The sequence below is a fragment of the Platichthys flesus genome, chromosome 1, assembly GCF_949316205.1.
Source record: "Platichthys flesus chromosome 1, fPlaFle2.1, whole genome shotgun sequence".
In the NCBI taxonomy this organism is placed as follows: domain Eukaryota; kingdom Metazoa; phylum Chordata; class Actinopteri; order Pleuronectiformes; family Pleuronectidae; genus Platichthys; species Platichthys flesus.
In genome coordinates, this window is record NC_084945.1 from 29,653,871 (window position 1) to 29,672,679 (window position 18,809).

The 18,809-nt window shown below is 42.4% G+C and overlaps 1 protein-coding gene across 2 annotated transcripts in view; it reads right to left on the reverse strand.

Annotated features, from left to right (window-relative positions):
• Positions 1 to 17,640, reverse strand: part of LOC133955895 (ADAMTS-like protein 3) — a 232,242-nt gene extending 214,602 nt beyond the window's left edge. For both annotated transcript variants that reach the window (XM_062390903.1, XM_062390904.1), the window contains exons 1-2: positions 17,456 to 17,640; positions 15,646 to 15,761 (exon numbers count right to left, since the gene is read on the reverse strand). In XM_062390903.1, coding sequence (XP_062246887.1) covers positions 15,646 to 15,705 — 60 coding nt within the window. In that variant the 5' untranslated portion in view covers positions 15,706 to 15,761; positions 17,456 to 17,640. The remainder of the gene's footprint in view (positions 1 to 15,645; positions 15,762 to 17,455) is intronic.
• Between the last annotated feature and the right edge of the window lie 1,169 nt (positions 17,641 to 18,809).

The window sequence follows — 18,809 nt, forward strand, 5'->3', positions numbered from 1 at the left end:
TCACTCAAGCAAGATTGTGTTTACACACACAGAGGCCCCGGTGATCCTCCCACAGTTGAAACAAACATTTAAAACACAATTTCCTCTATGATCCACAGCTGCTCAGTGATCAGACGGCAAGCCTTAAGATTGTAATATGACTCAAAATGGGTTATTTATACTGTGTTTTAAGCCTAAATGTCGGCTGATATCATCAATATATATATTGTGTATATAGCCGTAAAATATCGCGATATTTGATTTAAGCCATATCGCATGTTTCTGACATGAAGCCTTCTTCAGACAAACAACAAAGTAAAGACACCATACCTGAACCAAGAGTTTGTGGAAGCTAATATTCTGATCCCATACCTTTGGTCATTAAATAATTGTGACGTTTTGGAAAAACTTAATACATAACGTTATTAAAATACTGCAACAGGTAAATCAGTGTAAGAGCCACACATACTGTATAAACTTTTCACATACCATCCTACAGTAGAGCAATCATAATCTCAACAATGTAATACTATATATTGAGAGAGGACCCTCGTCCATCTATCTATCTATCTTCATATCTATTTTGTAACACTAATAATTGTACTCAAAAGACTGACACCCACCTGGAGCATCCTGGCTACAGTTTGTAGGCTAGCCCGAAAACATTACAATGTATTCATAGCTGGATGAGGCTCTGTCACTGTGGTGCCGTAGGATGTGGAAAGTGAGACCAGAGATGCCACAAGAATGGCTTTCATATCTAGAATTGGTATTGTCATTATCATTCACTGTTTGTGTTGTCTGTTAAAGCATGGACGTGATGAGTTCAATCGATGTTATTTTGTCATGTCTTGAATATCTATCGAGGAAAAGTTATATCACGATAATTATCTATATCATTGTATCGCCCAGCCCTTATTCTGGGCACATGAAACACCTTCAAAGTTGTTTAAGTGACCCTGCTCCTGCAGTACCATCAACCTGTCCCTAATGAACAACCATGATAAAAGCCAGTTCAACAGTTTTGATCTCATCAGCTTGTACTAAACAGGGATTACTGGAACACAAGAAGCTACGGAAGAATAACTTATCTTAAATTCAGTCTGACAAGACAACAACCACATGTGTTCAGAGGAAGAGTTAGGTTGTGAACAAGCCAAAAGGAAATATACCACCTGTGGTGTATCAAAATTATCGTTATAGTGACAGAGCCTCATCCAGCTATGAATACATTGTAATGTTTTCGGGCTAGCCTACAAACTGTAGCCAGGATACTCCAGGTGGGTGTCAGTCTTTTGAGTACAATTATTAGTGTTACAAATGTTGGGCCACAGTCCAGAGGCTGAGCACCAGACACTGGAGCCGACGGTGAGGACAAAGGGTTGTAAAACTTTTGGAGGGAAAACATTCTCCAGCAGGCCTGAGAATCTCCCCCTGGTGGTTGGGAAATGTCCTGAAGAGCCTTCAGGTCCCCCGCTGAGTTCCAAGCCCCGCCCACTGAGGTCCAACTCTGACACTCAATTGGCTTAAAGCCAGCATCATCCTATGACCAGCACCTCAAGGAGGCAGAACCTCTCAGGTAGAATAAAACCACTGAGACATCAATAATCGCTGCCATTTTCCCTGCTCTGAAGACGTCAACAGACCCCTCCGGGTCTTTCCAGATGATTTAGTTGCTAAAGGGGGCAACCAGAGTTATTTTCTTTCATTCTTTCATTTTCTTTTAACTTAAGTCTGATCTTACTTTGATAGAGACTATTTTTGTTTTTAACTTGAAAAGGCCGTGCACAGGAACTCACTCGCTCGCTGGCCGAGCTCGGAGACATTCTTTCCAAATCCACAGCTGCGTCAACCGCTGCTCATCCCTGCAGAAGAGACGAAGCCGAACTTCGTTCCAAGAGCAAGAGACTTCGCTCTTTTCGGCCCAGCGCTGACCTCCGTTGTAACCACGAGACCCACCGGAGCACCGCTTAAGAGACCAGGACACTGATTTGTTTTCCAGGAATCCGCCCGTTCGCACGCATCCTGAAGTTTAACGACAGATTCACTGGACTTCCGGGAAATCCGCGCCCCACGCGCAAGCAACACCGCGGAGGTCACAGTAAGAGGCTTTATTGTCTGGGCAGAGACTAGTTTAAATACTTAGCGTGTCATTTGTTTGATTGTATGTTTGTTTGTAGATCGCTGATCTGTTTTTAGCCGTGCTACACGGCGGGCCGAGACGACACATCCGGTTCCTTTGTTTACTGTGTTTTTGAGAAGAGCGCGGTACAGAGCCGGCGCTTCCTTTTTGCGTGTTACCGTCAGAGATATTGTGCGGAGATTTACATCTGTTAAAAGATAAATCTCACGTAACTGGACTGCCTGCTTTGCTAGTAGTTGTCTCTGACGATGTTTCCTGATATCTATCTCTCTCTCTCTCTCTCTCTCTCTCTCTCTCTCTCTCTCTCTCTCTCTCTCTCTCTCTCTCTCTCTCTCTCTCTCCTCCTAAACCTGTTTTTACCTATGTTACATGGAGAAATCTAGATTGAACGAGCATTTATACATCTCGACGCCATTCGGCGCCAAAACCACGAGATAAGAAATCCCTTTGTCTTAAAGATCCCCTTTGTTAAGGTCAGTGACCAGCAGCCATTTTGCTTTTCGCAACGTGGCTTCACTAAGGTAACCTCCATCTTGGAAGTACGTGAATGTAACATCACCTTGAATTCGGCCAGAGGACGTCACCACGTCATTACGCCATAGCCACTCCCCCTTTCTCTTTCTTACACACACACACACAGACAGGCAGACACACACGACCACACACACACACATACATACTCCGTATTACATGTGTGACAATTGTGATAAGTGCTGCTGCTGTTACCATCTTTGAAATATTGGAGTTTGTTAAATGAAGAATCATTGAAATAACATTAACTTTATTTCCCCTTTTTAATAAATACTTTTGTAATTAAAGTATTTGTATTTCTGTGATTATTTGTGCATATGTATGTGTATACAGCTGGATTACTATAGCCTGTGTTCGAACTTAAAACCCTTCATTGTTTATTATATAATCATTAATACTAAATATTGAGATTATTAATATAACCTATATATGGTGCCCCGCGACAATAAGCAATGATTACAGATTTGTATTATTCTTAATTGATAATTTTATTGTTTTCATTAATTATTTTAACTATTATTAATGGATAACCGTATCATTTCTAATTAAATGTGTTACTATTCTTAATTAATAGCTTTATCATTTTTTGATTATTTTTAAGAAATAATTGTTATTTTAATAATCATATTTCATGATTATTAATAATTAGCCAACGTCAATTCTACTCCTACTATTGCACAACACAAAATAGATATGAAGATACCAGAGATGCCACAAGAATGGCTTTCATATCTAGAAATATGACAACAATTTTAAACCGTCTACACCGTCTTTCAAGGGACGGTTGTCAACCCTAGTTGGGTTTGACTGGTGATGACTCGCAAAGTTAATGTGCCTCATCTGTTGTTGAGCCAATTCAATGTTTTTTGATATAATTGACAATTTTTTCAAGAAACTTTTAGTTTTACTAATTCCTACTGGATATTCAATCACATGGCCTATTGTTGGACTACTTTATTCTGGCGCTTACTCTCTTTGACTCGTTTAGGCCTACTGTCCTTCTTTTAATTGGGCTAATTATGCATTGACCTGTTTTCATGTGCAAGCCTTCAAAAAAATAATAAAGGTAATTAACAGTTTATACTTGTGTTATTTATAGGAATTGTGTTTTGTTGGCACCGAGTCTATTTTGTTGCATTTCTAATTTATAAATATCGGCTACTTGCATGGATAGGAAAATGTTAAGTTTTTAAAGGGTAACTGTCTCCTGCTTTAGGCTATATAATTGCAGGCCTCACTGTGAGGCTATTTTGGTGCCAATGCAATTTCTTATTGATGTGTAGGCCTTCATGAATAATTTAAAATAGCCTACCTATCCCCCCCTGAGGTCTCGCTTGAGAAAAATCTGGCCCCCTGTCCAATTTCAACATGGCATCCTTGATGTAGACGTAACTAATGACCGCCTTAGTTCAGCCTTTAACTCTTAATAGACTCAATTGGTTTTACTCAACATGTGAATAAACCCACTCACTGTTTAAATCACACTCTTGATCTCAGGGGCGGCTCCTGGCATAGGCCGCAAAATGCAGAGTGGGCGCCAAAAGAGGATGATTTATCATGACGTGATACATGCAATGTTAACCAATGCAGTAACGTCACAACATCGTCTCTTCTATTGCCAATCTGAAATCTCGCCTAGGGCTCCAACATTGCCAGGCCGGCCCTGCTTGATCTTGATCTGACATATGACTTAGAAATTGAAAATGTAACAATATATCCTCAAAACCCTATTCTGTCCGATCACTTTTGAATTACATTTGAATCAACAATTATTGACAACACCGACTCTGGACAGAAATTATATTATAGTCAGTGATTATCTGATAAAACTGTGAACATTAAAAAATGCTTCCTTTAACCTCCTTTTCCCATTAACCTCAAAGCCATGTGTCAGTAGAATACAGGAAGTTCATCAAAACCTCACTCTAAACTAGTTAATAGTACAGCAGCCTCATTAAATTAAAGCTTGACGCTGTCGTTCTGCTAAAAAAGTAGGAGGCAAATCAGAGGAGATTAGCACCATGGTATAATTCTCAAACAGACATGACGGATGCTGGAGAGGGAATGGCGTTCCATCAGCCCAGGTGATTTTCACCAAGACTAGAAAGATCATAGCCTGATAAATTACAATAAAGAAATGCCAGGACCTTTTATTCATTAATAATAGAAGAAACTAAGAACAACCCCAGGTTTCCCTTCAGCACTGTAGCAGGGCTGACAGAGAGTCATAGCTCTACTGATCCATCTATTCCTTTAACTCTGAGAAGCAAAGATTTCATGAGCTTCTTTACAAACAAAATTATAACCATCAGTGAAAGAAGTTACAACCTCCTCCCCATGAATAGCAACGATACATTGTATAGTACAGAAACCATAGAACCACCTATAGCACCAGATTTATATTTGGACCACTTCAATTGCTCTTTCTGAACTGACTTCATTGGTTTTGTCCTCTAAACCATCAACTTGTCAACTAGACCCTATCCCAATTAGAATGTTTAAGGAAGTTTTCCTCCTAATTGACAGCTTTATATTAAATCAGATTAAAGACTCCTCCATGCACACATAAGTTAGTCACGGAGTTCCACAAGTTTCTGTCCTTGGACCGATACTCTTCACCTTATAAATGCTCCCTTTAGGCAACATCATCTGAAAGCACCATGTGCACTTCCAATGTTATGCAGATTACACCTAGCTGTACATAACTATGAAGCCTGGTGAATCTAATCACATAAACAACTTCAGGAATGTCTCAAGAACATCAAGACCTGGATGACCCAATACTTCTTACTTCTAAATTCAGACCAAACTGAGGTCATCGAATTGGCGCTCAACATCTCAGAGAAACACTGTCTGACCAGAGAGTCTCCTTGAATGGTGTTAGTTTGGCCCCTTCCCACTTTGAGGAACCTTGGAGTTATGATAGGCCCATATATAAAACAAGTCTCTAGGTCAGCTTTCTTACACCTGCGTAATATTGTGAAAATTATGAAAATCTTGTATATTTTTTTCCCATCCCATAGTCTCTCTCTCGCTTTCTGTCTCTCTCTTTGCAAGTATCTCTGACTCCAGAGCTGCAGTATAACAACAATTATCATAATAATAATAATTGTATATATTATTCATATATATATATATATAAATGTTTGCTTCTATCATTAATAACATACACTCTAATTGTTTTCATTATAACTCGTCAGAGCTGAAACCTGATGGTGCACATGTGTCTCAGGTCTCTCTACTCTCTCACTCTCTCCTCCCCCCTATCTCTCTCTCTTCTCTCCCATTTTTTCCAACAATCTCTCCTTTCTTCCCCATTTTTCACTGCTCACCCCAACCGGTCGCCCACATTGAGTCTGCTTCTGTTAATGGTTTCTTCCAGTAAATGAGTGAGTTTTTCCTCTCTCCAGTCGCTTAAGTGCTGCTCGTTGTGGGAACTGTTGGGTTTCTCTAAAAAATTCATGTAAAAATCCTTGAGCTAATGTATATGATGATTTAGCACTATACAAATAAAATTGAATTGAAATGAAAATTATCTGAGCTTTTAGTATATACTTTTTGAAATCAAATATATCTATTTAATATGTGATGTACTCCTGGCAGTTATTTAGCCACTAAATATAAAATCCTAGTCATGTAACTAAAAATACAATATTGAAAAAATACTTTGAATTAATACTATTATAATTTTTTTACTAAAAATAAATATATAAATAGTTCTCATGCTACCCTGCACTATTTATCGGTCAACAAGTTCAGACTCAAGACGATAACAACGTATAAGTGCTGATACCAGTCTAATGAATCTATGAGAAACCCAGCTCAGCTAATAATCTAATCTTGACAATTTATAGGTAAATTAAGGTCAGGTTCTATAGCTATAGACATGGATTGTTTGCTTGTTGAAGAAATGAAAAATGAAGTCTTCACCACTTTGCCCTTTTCCTCCTACTCCCCAGCTGATCCATGCAATTCCTCCACAGCTGTCATCAACACACAATGGCAAACAACATTCCTCAAAGTCATACCTCATAACTCATTGGCATCACAGACAATGCTGTTTTCAGAGGAGGGTGAAAGGAAAAGCTTGGTGATTTTTACCAGTTGTTGTTGTGAGTATGTAGGAAGGGGAAGTTGGTGGTGGTGACGGAAAAGGGTTTCTGTCCCAGGGTTGGAGTGGGAGATTGGGCGGGTGTCCACTGGCAGCAGGGTAAATGAGATGAGAAAAGGCAGAGCTGCCACTGATGGGTTGTGTTTGAACAGCTGTCCCTACATCAAGGTTGAAGGATGACAGGAAGAGGCTGGCACCAGGAAGGCCAGGCCAAAAGGAAACAGACGAATAGAGAGGTGGAGGAGTGGTGTTTTCCCTTTGTCCTTATCTTTTCCTTTCTTCACTACCACTCATTCCTTCACTTCTCCACCAGCCTCCTATGTGGTGTGATAATAGCACGAAAGAAGCTGTTTTCTCTTTCTGCCTTTCCCCAACATTTTATTTTTAGTCAACAAACCAAGTGTAAGGTCAAATCCAGGAAAAGAGAAAGAATCATCTGAGGTCAGTTACAGCTGCTTGCGATAATCCATGCAGCTAGCCAGGCATATACTCTAACCCTCCCCCTTTAGTTCAATGCACCAAAAACATTACTTTACTTCTCAATTGAACACACAAACTCTTAATGTATTGAGAGACATTTTTATTTTTGTTGACCATCTAGATATGGATGATGCATGCACAGATTTATATACCTGTCCCTATGTCCAAACACTATTAACACTAAACTTAAATCATACACCACTCTCAAAAGAAAAAACTTTTCACGATGTATTTTTTATATCAGTCGATATATATTGCAATATAAATCAAATAACCTGTGAATGTACAATGTTATTCTTATATACAAACGTTTTTTCTCACACAAACCACTACAGTGAAAAGGTGTTTATAATATCAACATATTGATGACCTGGGGACATAGTCAACACTGTGACTTTATCCAGGATTCACTCCCTTAAAGCAGGGTACCAAGGACACATGCCAGGTTCACTTTAGAAGTTTAGTATTCAAGGTCAACTGGCTGTTGTCCCACAATCTCTTGCTCAGTTTGGATATCATGGTGCACTTCTACACCTGCATCATTGAGTCCATCCTCACCTCCTCCATTACCATCTGGCTCGCTGCTGCCACCGCAAACGACAAAACGAGGCTGTAGCGCATCATCCGTTCTGTTACTTTGTATAAATATTACAAAAAGTTAATAAATAAGAAGTAAATAGTGAGTAAATATTAGGGCTGCTCGATTATGGAAAAAATCATAATCACGATTATTTTGGACAATATCAAAATCACGATTATTTAGACGATTATTAATATGTGCCCTTATTCTGAAGTCTATGCTTAATTTTTTTAATAATTTGCGGTTCCGGTAAACACAGATGATGGCTGCGTGTCCTATTCCTCCATGAAACCAGGATATCGGTGCCCGGTTATTCAAACCCTTAATGATGGCAACCCTAACACTCTGCGGTGTGCAGCCGCTACATGGTGTGCTGCTGCCCTCCCTGATTTTCCACTCGCGCTGTTTTTTTCACCGCTGATCACCACACACACAACTCGCCTCCTTCACTTTACTGCTGTTTGAGAGTGAGTGCCAGTCAGCTGGGCCGCTGAATGCTTTGGTCGAAGGACTGAATTGAGCATGCGAAAAAATTCCAAATAATTTTTTCAACTCAATTATAGTAGTTTGGAGATCGTTTGACCCCATAATCGTAATCACGATTAAATTTCGATTTATCAAAGAGCCCTAGTAAATTTATAGTAGCTTTTTTTATTTATTGCTTTTCTTATGTGTGTAGTATTTATTGTGTGTTTATGTTTCTATGTTCATTGTATGCACAAATTACCAGAGCAAATTCCTGGTAGGTGTAAACCTACTTAGCAATAAATACTTAATGATTCTGATTATGATGCCTGTAGCTTTAGCAATGCGTTTGCAAGTGATGGTGAGGAGGAGGAGGAGGAGGAGGAGGAGGAGGAGGAAGAAGAAGAAGAAGAAGAAGAAGAAGAAGAAGAAGAAGAAGAAGAAGAAGAAGAAGAAGAAGAAATAGTAGTGATTGATAAAAAAATTGTTCGGCTATAATATTAGTTACGCCTCGCACAACCTGTTATGGGTGCACCACACAGTTTGAGAATCATTAAGCTACACAGGGCCGGTCCTAGCACATTTGGCGCTCTATGCAAGCTTCCCTCCTGGCCCCCCCACCCTGAAAAAAAAAAATATATTTTTTTTTCAAACAATTTCCCACCAATACGGAATTGCAACTTTCAGATGGTATTTTGCCCTGTAAGACTGCATTTATTTTAAAATAAACACAATGATCTCAAGACAGCATCTCACCTCAGTATAAGGAAAACATTCTGTAACGTTTTTGCTAGACCTCAGATAATATGAACTTGTTCACCGTTCAAATTCATTATTTGTCATTAAGTTGCGGTCAGTTCAATATTCTCTGCCTCCTGCGAGCAACTCTTCAGCTGTGCTGCTGTTCACTGCAAAGCGAGCCCGAATGAGCTCTACTCACCTTTTAAATCAGCTGCTGCTCAAACTCAACAAGAAGTTTGTGGACTAGTGCACTAAAGGTGGACCAAAGTTTAACCAAAAGTTTAAATATACAGTGGGACAGCGGCATTTTTAGCTTTCATGTGGTTCACTAAGAATGGTTAAAAAAAAAACTCAATGAATAACGAAAAAAGAGGAGATGTGACCTGGCCCGGAGGAAGCCCGGGGCCCCCGTCTGGAGCTAGGCCCAGACGGAGGGCTCAATGGCGCGCGCCTGGTGGACGGGTTGGCCACGGAGCCCGGTCGGGCATAGCCCGAACAAACTACGTGGCACCCCCCCTCTCTTCATCCCATGGGCCCACCACCTGTGGGCAGACCCGTTGGGGTCGGGTGCGCAGCCACATGGGTGGTAGCGAAGGTCAGTGGTCTCGACGGACCAGACCCGGGCGGCAGAAGCTGGCTCTGGGGACGTGGAACGTCACCTCGCTGTGGGGAAAGGAACCGGAGCTTGTGAGGGAGGTGGAGCGCTATCAGTTAGATCTGGTGGGGCTTACCTCCACGCACAGTCTCAGCTGTGGTACCGTACTCCTGGATAAGGGTTGGACTCTATTCTTCTCCGGAGTTGCCGATGGCGTGAGGCGCCGAGCGGGTGTGGGGATACTCATAAATCCCCGGCTGAGCGCCGCGGTGTTGGAGTTTACCCCGGTAGACGAGAGGGTCGCCTCCCTGCGCCTAAGGGTTGTAGTGGGGAAAACTCTGACTGTTGTTTGTGCGTATGCACCAAACAGCAGTTCAGAGTACTCAGCCTTCTTGGAGACCCTGAATGGAGTCCTGTATTGGGCTCCAGTAGGGGACTCCGTAGTTCTGCTGGGTGACTTCAACGCCCACGTGGGCAACGATGGAGACACCTGGAGAGGCGTGGTGGGGAGGAACGGCCTCCCTGATCTGAACCCGAGCGGTCGTTTGTTATTGGACTTCTGTGCTAGCCATGGATTGTCCATAACAAACACCATGTTCGAACATAAGGGTGCTCATAAGTGTACCTGGTACCAGAGTACCCTAGGCCGAAGATCAATGATCGATTTTGTGATCGTGTCATCTGATCTGAGGCCGCATGTTTTGGACACTCGGGTAAAGAGAGGGGCGGAACTGTCAACCGACCACCATCTGGTTGTGAGTTGGATCAGGGAGTGGGGGAAATTTCCGGATAGACCTGGTAAGCCCAAACGAGTAGTGCGGGTGAACTGGGAACGTCTGGAGGAGGCCCCCGTCCTAGGTATCTTCAACTCACACCTCCGGCGGAGTTTTTCTGGCATTCCTGTGGAGGTTGGGGGCATTGAGCCGGAGTGGGCGGTGTTCAAAGCCTCCATTGCTGAAGCTGCGGCGGCTAGCTGTGGCCTCAGGGTCTTAGGCTCCTCAAGGGGCGGTAACCCTCGGACACCGTGGTGGACATCGATGGTCAGGGAAGCCGTCCGATTGAAGAAGGAGGCCTTCCGGGATAGGAGGCTAAGCAGCGGGTGTGGGAGAAGTTCGGAGAGGTCATGGAGAAGGACTTTCGGTCGGCACCAAAGTGTTTCTGGAAGACTATCCGGCACCTCAGGAGGGGGAAACGGGGAACCATCCAAGCTGTGTACAGTAAAGATGGGACTCTGTTGACCTCAACTGAGGAGGTTGTCGGACGTTGGAAGGAACACTTTGAGGAACTCCTGAATCCGAATAACACGCCCTCTATGTTGGAGGCAGAACTCGAGGTTGATGGTGTTTCATCGTCAATTTCCCTGGTGGAGGTCACTGAGGTGGTCAAACATCTCCGCAGTGGCAAGGCCCCAGGGATTGATGAGATCCGGCCAGAAATGCTAAAGGCTCTGGGTGTTGAGGGGCTGTCATGGTTGACACGCCTATTCAACATCGCGTGGGAGTCGGGTACAGTGCCAAAGGAGTGGCAAACTGGGGTGGTGGTTCCCCTGTTCAAAAAGGGGGACCAGAGAGTGTGTGCCAATTACCGGGGCATCACACTTCTCAGCCTCCCTGGTAAAGTCTACTCCAAGGTGCTGGAAAGGAGGGTTCGGCCGATCGTCGAACCTCAGATTGAAGAGGAACAATGCGGTTTTCGCCCCGGACGTGGAACTACAGACCAGCTCTTCACTCTCGCAAGGATCCTGGAGGGGGCCTGGGAGTATGCCCATCCGGTCTACATGTGTTTTGTGGATCTGGAGAAGGCGTATGACCGGGTCCCCCGGGAGAAACTGTGGGAGGTGCTGCGGGAGTATGGGGTAAGGGGGTCTATCCTCAGGGCCATCCAATCCCTGTACTCCCAAAGCGAGAGCTGTGTTCGCGTCCTCGGCAGCCAGTCAGTTTCGTTCTCAGTGGATGCTGGTCTCCGCCAGGGCTGCGCCTTGTCACCAATCCTGTTTGTGATATACATGGACAGGATATCGAGGCGTAGTCGTGGTGGGGAGGGGTTGCAGTTCGGTGGTCTGAGGATCTCGTCACTGCTTTTTGCAGATGACGTGGTCCTCATTGGATCATCGGCCTGTGACCTTCAGCACTCACTGGATCGGCTGGTGGCCGAGTGTGAAGCGGCTGGGATGAGGATCAGCACCTCTAAATCTGAGGCCATGACTCTTAGCAGGAAACCGATGGATTGCTTACTCCGGGTAGGAAATGAGTCCTTAGCCCAAGTGAAGGAGTTCAAGTACCTTGGGGTCTTGTTCGCGAGTGAGGGTACTATGGAGCGTGAGATTGGCCGGAGAATCGGAGCAGCGGGGGCGGTATTGCGTTCGCTTTACCGCACCGTTGTAACGAAAAGAGAGCTGAGCCGCAAGGCAAAGCTCTCGATCTACCGGTCGATCTTCGTTCCTATCCTCACCTATGGTCATGAGGGCTGGGTGATGACCGAAAGGACGAGATCACGGGTACAAGCGGCCGAGATGAGTTTTCTCAGAAGGGTGGCTGGCGTCTCCCTTAGGGATAGGGTGAGAAGCTCAGTCATCCGTGAGGAACTCGGATTAGAGCCGCTGCTCCTTTACCTAGAAAGGAGTCAGCTGAGGTGGTTCGGGCATCTGGTAAGGATGCCCACTGGGCGCCTCCCTTGGGAGGTTTTCCAGGCACGTCCAGTGGGGAGGAGACCTCGGGGAAGACCCAGGACTAGGTGGAGAGATTATATCTCAACACTGGCCTGGGAACGCCTCGGGATCCCCCCGTCAGAGCTGGTGAATGTGGCCCGGGAAAGGGAAGTCTGGGGCCCCCTGCTTGAGCTGCTCCCCCCGCGACCAGACCCCGGATAAGCGGATGACGATGAGATGAGAGATGAGATGAGATGTGGTTCATGTCTTGACATTTTTAATATTTGACATGTTTAATGTCATCGCATTTATATTTGTAAAGATTCTCCTTTAATTAAAAATAACTGTTTTTGGATTGGATTTATGACCCCTTGTCCTTTTTTGCACTGTATAGGAGCGGCCTCCATGAAGTTGTTGGATGTAACTTTTACTTAAAGTACATTTTAAATGAACTACTTTTTACTTTTACTTTATGGAGGACCATACATGACATAAGTAAAAATAAATACATAAATAAATGTATAAATAAATACATAAATAAATGAATAAATAAAAATGTAAATAAATAAATAAATACAGAAATAAATAAATAAATATGTTAATACCAAAAGAAATGTCAAAAGAAATGTCTTAAATATATTTTAACATTTATTTTTTCCCTGATACATTTCCTTTGCATTTGCAGTGTCCTTATGCTAATGAGAAAGGCGGGCCTAACCGCAGTCTCATGCAGGATTGGTCACAGGAGTGTAATGATCCAGCCCTACTACTTCTGCCTTTCAATGCTGGTGTCCAGTAGCTGTTTGCAGCGTTGACCCAGTTCACACTTAAAATGAACTAGTTCAAGTTCAGAGGGTTAGTTAAGGTTATATTTTATTGGGATGATTTAGCTGTCAGTAGTCCTGACTGTGAGCGTCACGTCTCCTGTTCTACTGAGCACAATGATCGAGCCGAGAGGAGGAGGAAACAGAAACTCCAGCTCGGTACAAACCACCTGCAGCCTCTGCTCTGATCATGAAGACGCTGATCTCTGAGCAGATGTGACCAGAGAAACTCTGTGTTTCCACTGTTTCCACTGTTCCACAGAGTCACTAACTGGCTGCTTCACGGTGAAGAGATCAAGTCTCAGTCACTGCCCGTGTCTCTGAGCGAGTGTGTGACGGAGCGCAGGGGCTGTGTGTGTGTGTAGCTCAGTTGACCAATCCTGCTCGAGACTGAGGTTAGGCCCGCCTTTCTCATTAGCATAAGGACACTGAAATGTGGAAATAAATAAATGTGGAAATAAATAAAAGTTGCAATAAAAGTGGAAATAAATAAATAAATGTGGAAATAAGTTTAAGACATTGATTTATTTAATTCTGCATTTATTTCCATATTTATTGTTTTATTTCCACATTTATTCCAACTTTTATTTTTCGATTTCAGTGTCCTTATGCTAATGAGAAAGGCGGGCCTAACCTCAGTCTCGAGCAGGATTGGTCAACTGAGCTACACACACACAGCCCCTGCGCTCCGCCACACAATCGCTCAGAGACACAGGCAGTGACTGAGACTTGATCTCTTCACCGTGAAACAGCCAGTTAGTGACTCTGTGGAACAGTGGAAACAGTGAAAACACAGAGCTTCTCTGGTCACATCTGCTCAGAGATCAGCGGCTTCATGATCAGAGCAGAGGCGGCAGGTGGTTTGTACCGAGCTGGAGTTTCTGTTTCCTCCTCCTCCTCTCGGCTCGCTCATTGTGCTCAGTACAACACGAGACGTGTCGCTCACAGTCAGGACTACTGACAGCTAAATCATCCCAATAAAAAATAACCTTAACTAACCCTCTGAACTTGAACTAGTTCATTTTAAGTGTGAACTGGCTCAACGCTGCAAACAGCTACTGGACACCAGCATTGAAAGGCAGAAGTAGTAGGGCTGGATCATTACACTCCTGTGACCAATCCTGCATGAGACTGCGGTTAGGCCCGCATTTCTCATTAGCATAAGGACACTGCAAATGCAAAGGAAATGTATCAGGGAAAAAATAAATGTTAAAATATATTTAAGACATTTCTTTTGATATTAACATATTTATTTATTTATTTCTGTATTTATTTATTTATTTCCATTTTTCTTTATTCATTTATTTATTTATTTCTGTATTTATTTATACATTTATTTATTTATTTATTTTTACTGTCATGTATGGTCCTCCATATTACTTGAGTAGATTTTTAGATAGGTACTTTTCTTGAGTACAATATTTCAGTAATTTTTACACCTCTGCACTTTTTATGGTAGATCATATCTGCACAAGAGAAAGCATCAGGGACCAGTTTAGGGAAGAAAGAGGCACCATTCTACTTATACAAGTCAGATATTGAGTATTTTAAACCTTGATGTATGTCTTTATGCCATAGATTCTCTGACGCAGTGAATTCCAAAAATCACCAAAAATGTAATTTGATGTTAAAAACAACACACACCCTGTGGCTGTGTGTGCAGTTTATAAGCAGTGGATCACCTGTGCAAACCTTCAAAATGTAATTCCCAATCAGCAGAATAACAACAGTAAACCCTGGAATGTTACAAATCCCAGCCTCCAAAAAAAGACAGAACAAAAAATCCTGCTTTACTTCTCCAACGGCACCTCCCGCCCACCCTGGAAGATCAAGTTAATTATTTATTTTATTTTTAATTTTTTAATAAACCGCCAGATCGCCAGAAGCATGTCAATTATGTCTCTACATGGTCGCGCATTGAGATTTCTCCTTTGCTCTCTGTATTGCGCACGGCGAACGTCCATCCAGATGCGCGCGAACACAGACACGTGCGCGCACACACTGACACTGACACAAGACCTGGCCATTTATAGAGTCTCCCTGCCAGTCCTACAGAAAGGACAAACTGGACAAACACATGACGTCTGAGCGTAACAGAATAGCCTATCAGCGCCGGTCAGAAATTCAATGTACAGTTTACGGTGCCACGCCGCGCCGCCCGACCCCCCAAAAAAGCTGTAAACCTAGGGGAAACACTGAACTTAGTAAGAAATTAAAATTCTGCTTATAAATAAATCTGTGTGAGTAATTTCTGTCTTCCACTAAGATTCATCTAGAGAAACATGATCCAAATAAAGCTGATCATGGGGAACATTAGGTCCACAGATGTCTGTTGTCAGGGATTAAGTAGCTGCTATATTTGCCAGAGAATATCCTGTGCTCACTATCACTTAATTTACGTATGTGACATTCTCCACAGTTCCGTTGCAAATACATGTGTTGCTGCAACTCAGCATCGGAATGTGTTCTTAATATTTTGCTCATATTATGACTCTAAATGAGATCAGTTAATCCATCCATCCATCCATCCATCCTCTCGTTTGCATTACCTGAACACAGGAAAGCATGAGGAAGATGAGAACAGCCCTGCAGAGGATAAAGGATTCCATCCTTATCTGTTTTTTCCCCCAGGTCAGCTTCTTGCTACAGTTGTGCGAGCCCCAGACTGTGGACAGGAAGTTAACACAACAGATTAAAATACTTCTCAAGCAGCACCATGGCTTGATTGTGATGTTTAAGTGACACCACAATAGACATAATAAAATGTTATTTAATATGCAGTTATTCATGATGCAACCACCAGTTAACAGGGCTGGAATAGGCGACAGATGGGCCCCAGTGCAAAGATGAGATGTGGACCCCCAAACACCCAGATAAACCCCACTCTGTGGATTGAATATGTATAGGTTAGTAATCAGTGTGTGGTAACTTGATTAAGCATAAGTGTATTTAGTAAAATACATGTAAGTATATTATAAACGGATGAGACGAAGTCCTGAATGGAGCACTCTGCTCAGTGTGTGTTTCTGGGGAAATGAATGTCAGAGTGATGTCACCAGGGTTGGGTAATCAACTTGGGTTTGGAGTAGAAGCAAAATTACATATAAGCTCAAGTTCAGCAGCTGAGTCTAGAGTGGTCTAGGCCAAGTAGACCACGAAGGCTGAACCGACATAAAACAGGTGTTGGTTCAGGTCTACGGAGGATTATCTATGTGTCACCAGCATAGAGCACTTCTTGCAGCTAACTGAAGCTGAATTTATTTTTTTACTGTTAGCTATTGATTTAGTTATATCCTGATATTTAAAATTGTACTTCTCGGATTTGGTTTTGTCATTGTCATTTCCTTTTTTTGCTAAGTTATTTGTCACTGTGAGCTGGGGAAAAATTAAATCCTGGGATTGGTTTGGCTGAGAAGGATCCACCTGTTGAATCCTTTGTTGTGTTGTTTGTAGAAGCCCATGCAAGTGGACAGCCTAATCATGCTTGAGTCACGAATAAATACTTCAAATCCAGCCACAGAAGGATGCAGCCTTTGATTTGGTACACATGCTTAAGTCAGTGCTTGGCTGAAAAAATTTCCCAAATTTTAGTGAAATGCTCAATGGGAAAAGTAGGATCCGGCATGTTTGAAACATAACTCATACCAAGGACAAAAAAATGCTGCATTGAATTTGACTTGATAAAAATAATAGAAATCTGGCTATAGCTTCCTGTTTCAAGAAAGTGCTAAACTAAATCAGTCCTTTAAAATCACCATTAAAACTAGGTCTTAACTCAGAGGCCCTCAGATAGAAGACACTTCAAGATTAAGTGACACTACAGGTGTGACTTTACTTCATTCTTCAGTTAAGAAGCTTCCTATGAAAAAACGAATTTGCAATCATTGGAATTGTGAACCAGGCATGCTCGGGCAGCAGCCCACATTGGTTTGTAATCCTGCTTATTCATCAGAAATGATAATTTTTGATTGCAACATCAAGACAGAATATCAATAACTGATTTTAAAATAAAAGTTCTGCTGATAATGCAAGTTGGTTGGAAATAAACACTAGAAGGGGATCACTCGGGATAATTTAGACTTGTTACTGGACATTTGTCTGAAAGATTTGAGATTTAATCGATGAAGTAATTTATGATTAGTTAGTTAATTAGTGAATAGTGAAAATGACAGCCGAGTTGGTGAAGTAAAACAAAAAGAAACATCCGAGTAATAGAGGCGGTTGACAATAAAATTCACCTGCATCCAGGAGCAGTAACATGTGTCTGCTCTATGTGGGAAGCAGAGAACGATCACTGCTGCTCACCGAGCATCAGAACATCAGTGTGCGTGTGTGTGTGTGTTGAGGAAGAATACACACCTCAGATCCTGAGGGGGAGAGCTCCTGCGCTTCCTATGCGCTCATAATGAGATGCAGCATCAGGTAATCGCCCCAAAAACACTCCGATTATATGAGTAAGTCCCGGAGCCCACAGCCCGAGTCAAACACTAACACGTCCGGGAAGTGGGTGGCGAGGAGGGTGTGGGTCAGGAATACACAGTGCAGCCGCTTCGTGTCCCCGGTGAAGTGTCTCCTGTCTCCGGGCAGCGCACAGTTCCGTCTGCCTGACGCACAACTTGGGACCGGTGTCAAATTAGACGCAGATACACAGCTTCCGATCGTCGCTTTCAAATTAAAACACTGATAGAGTTGATTTATTTTGTACCACCTTAATTTTTTTAACTGGTGTTAGCCTAACTTTTAATATTTCTACAGGCTTCAAACGTGTATTTAATCAACTGGCCAGTCAACATGTCCATGTGTGTCCTTGTGTGGGGTTAATGTGGTCAATTTGGACTTGTATCGTCTTATATGACAAACCCATGTGGGGTGACTTTGCTGGGGCCTTATGTCAGACTGTTGTTATTTATGTGTGCTTAATGATTTGCATTTTTGCTGTCAGCTGTGCAACATTTTTTCAGATTAATGATAAAAGCTATGTATGAGTAAACCCTTTTTTGATTTACAGATCTTGTTTAATAACCCATTTTCACAAGTTAGAGTGCAGTGGTGATTTTATTTATGTTATTTATTAGTTTTGTATTGCTTGTGATGCAGTTTTATTATACCTTCAGTGCGATTTTTTAAGCTGCTTTTATTCTGAAGGATAAAATAGCTGATTTCCGCCATTGCTCTGGTTGTCGTTAGTAAGTGGACACAGCGCTTCACAGGCGAGCCTGATGACCAAGTCAGCGTGAACTCATCAGACCTGCTCTTCTTATCATGTCCACTGTCACATGTTGACCGTGACCTGTACCACGGCTCAGAGCTCACATGATGGCTGTTACTCTGTTAGAGTCATTCCGTTTTTTGTTTGCAGCTATATATCAACATTGTGAGCATCAGTATTCCTGAGGGATGTGATTACAAAGTCACTGAGCCCGAGACCCCCAAAGCCTCAGTTTCCCTGAGTCACAGCTGGTTTAAGTTAATTTTCATTGTTTTACCTTTGCTTGTAATTGTGGCGAAGTAAAGCAAAAATAACCAAGTGATATGAAAGATGTACAGAGCTTAACTTATGCCCTTTACTATGTGTAATTCCACTTTTAAGATAAAAAAGTGAATTTCCTGGAATATTCCTTTCAAGATTACACTGTGATATTTGTGGTGGAGGAAAAAGATATGTTGTGAGAAGCAATCTGATCTAAAAGGAATTTTTATTTTTTGTGCACAA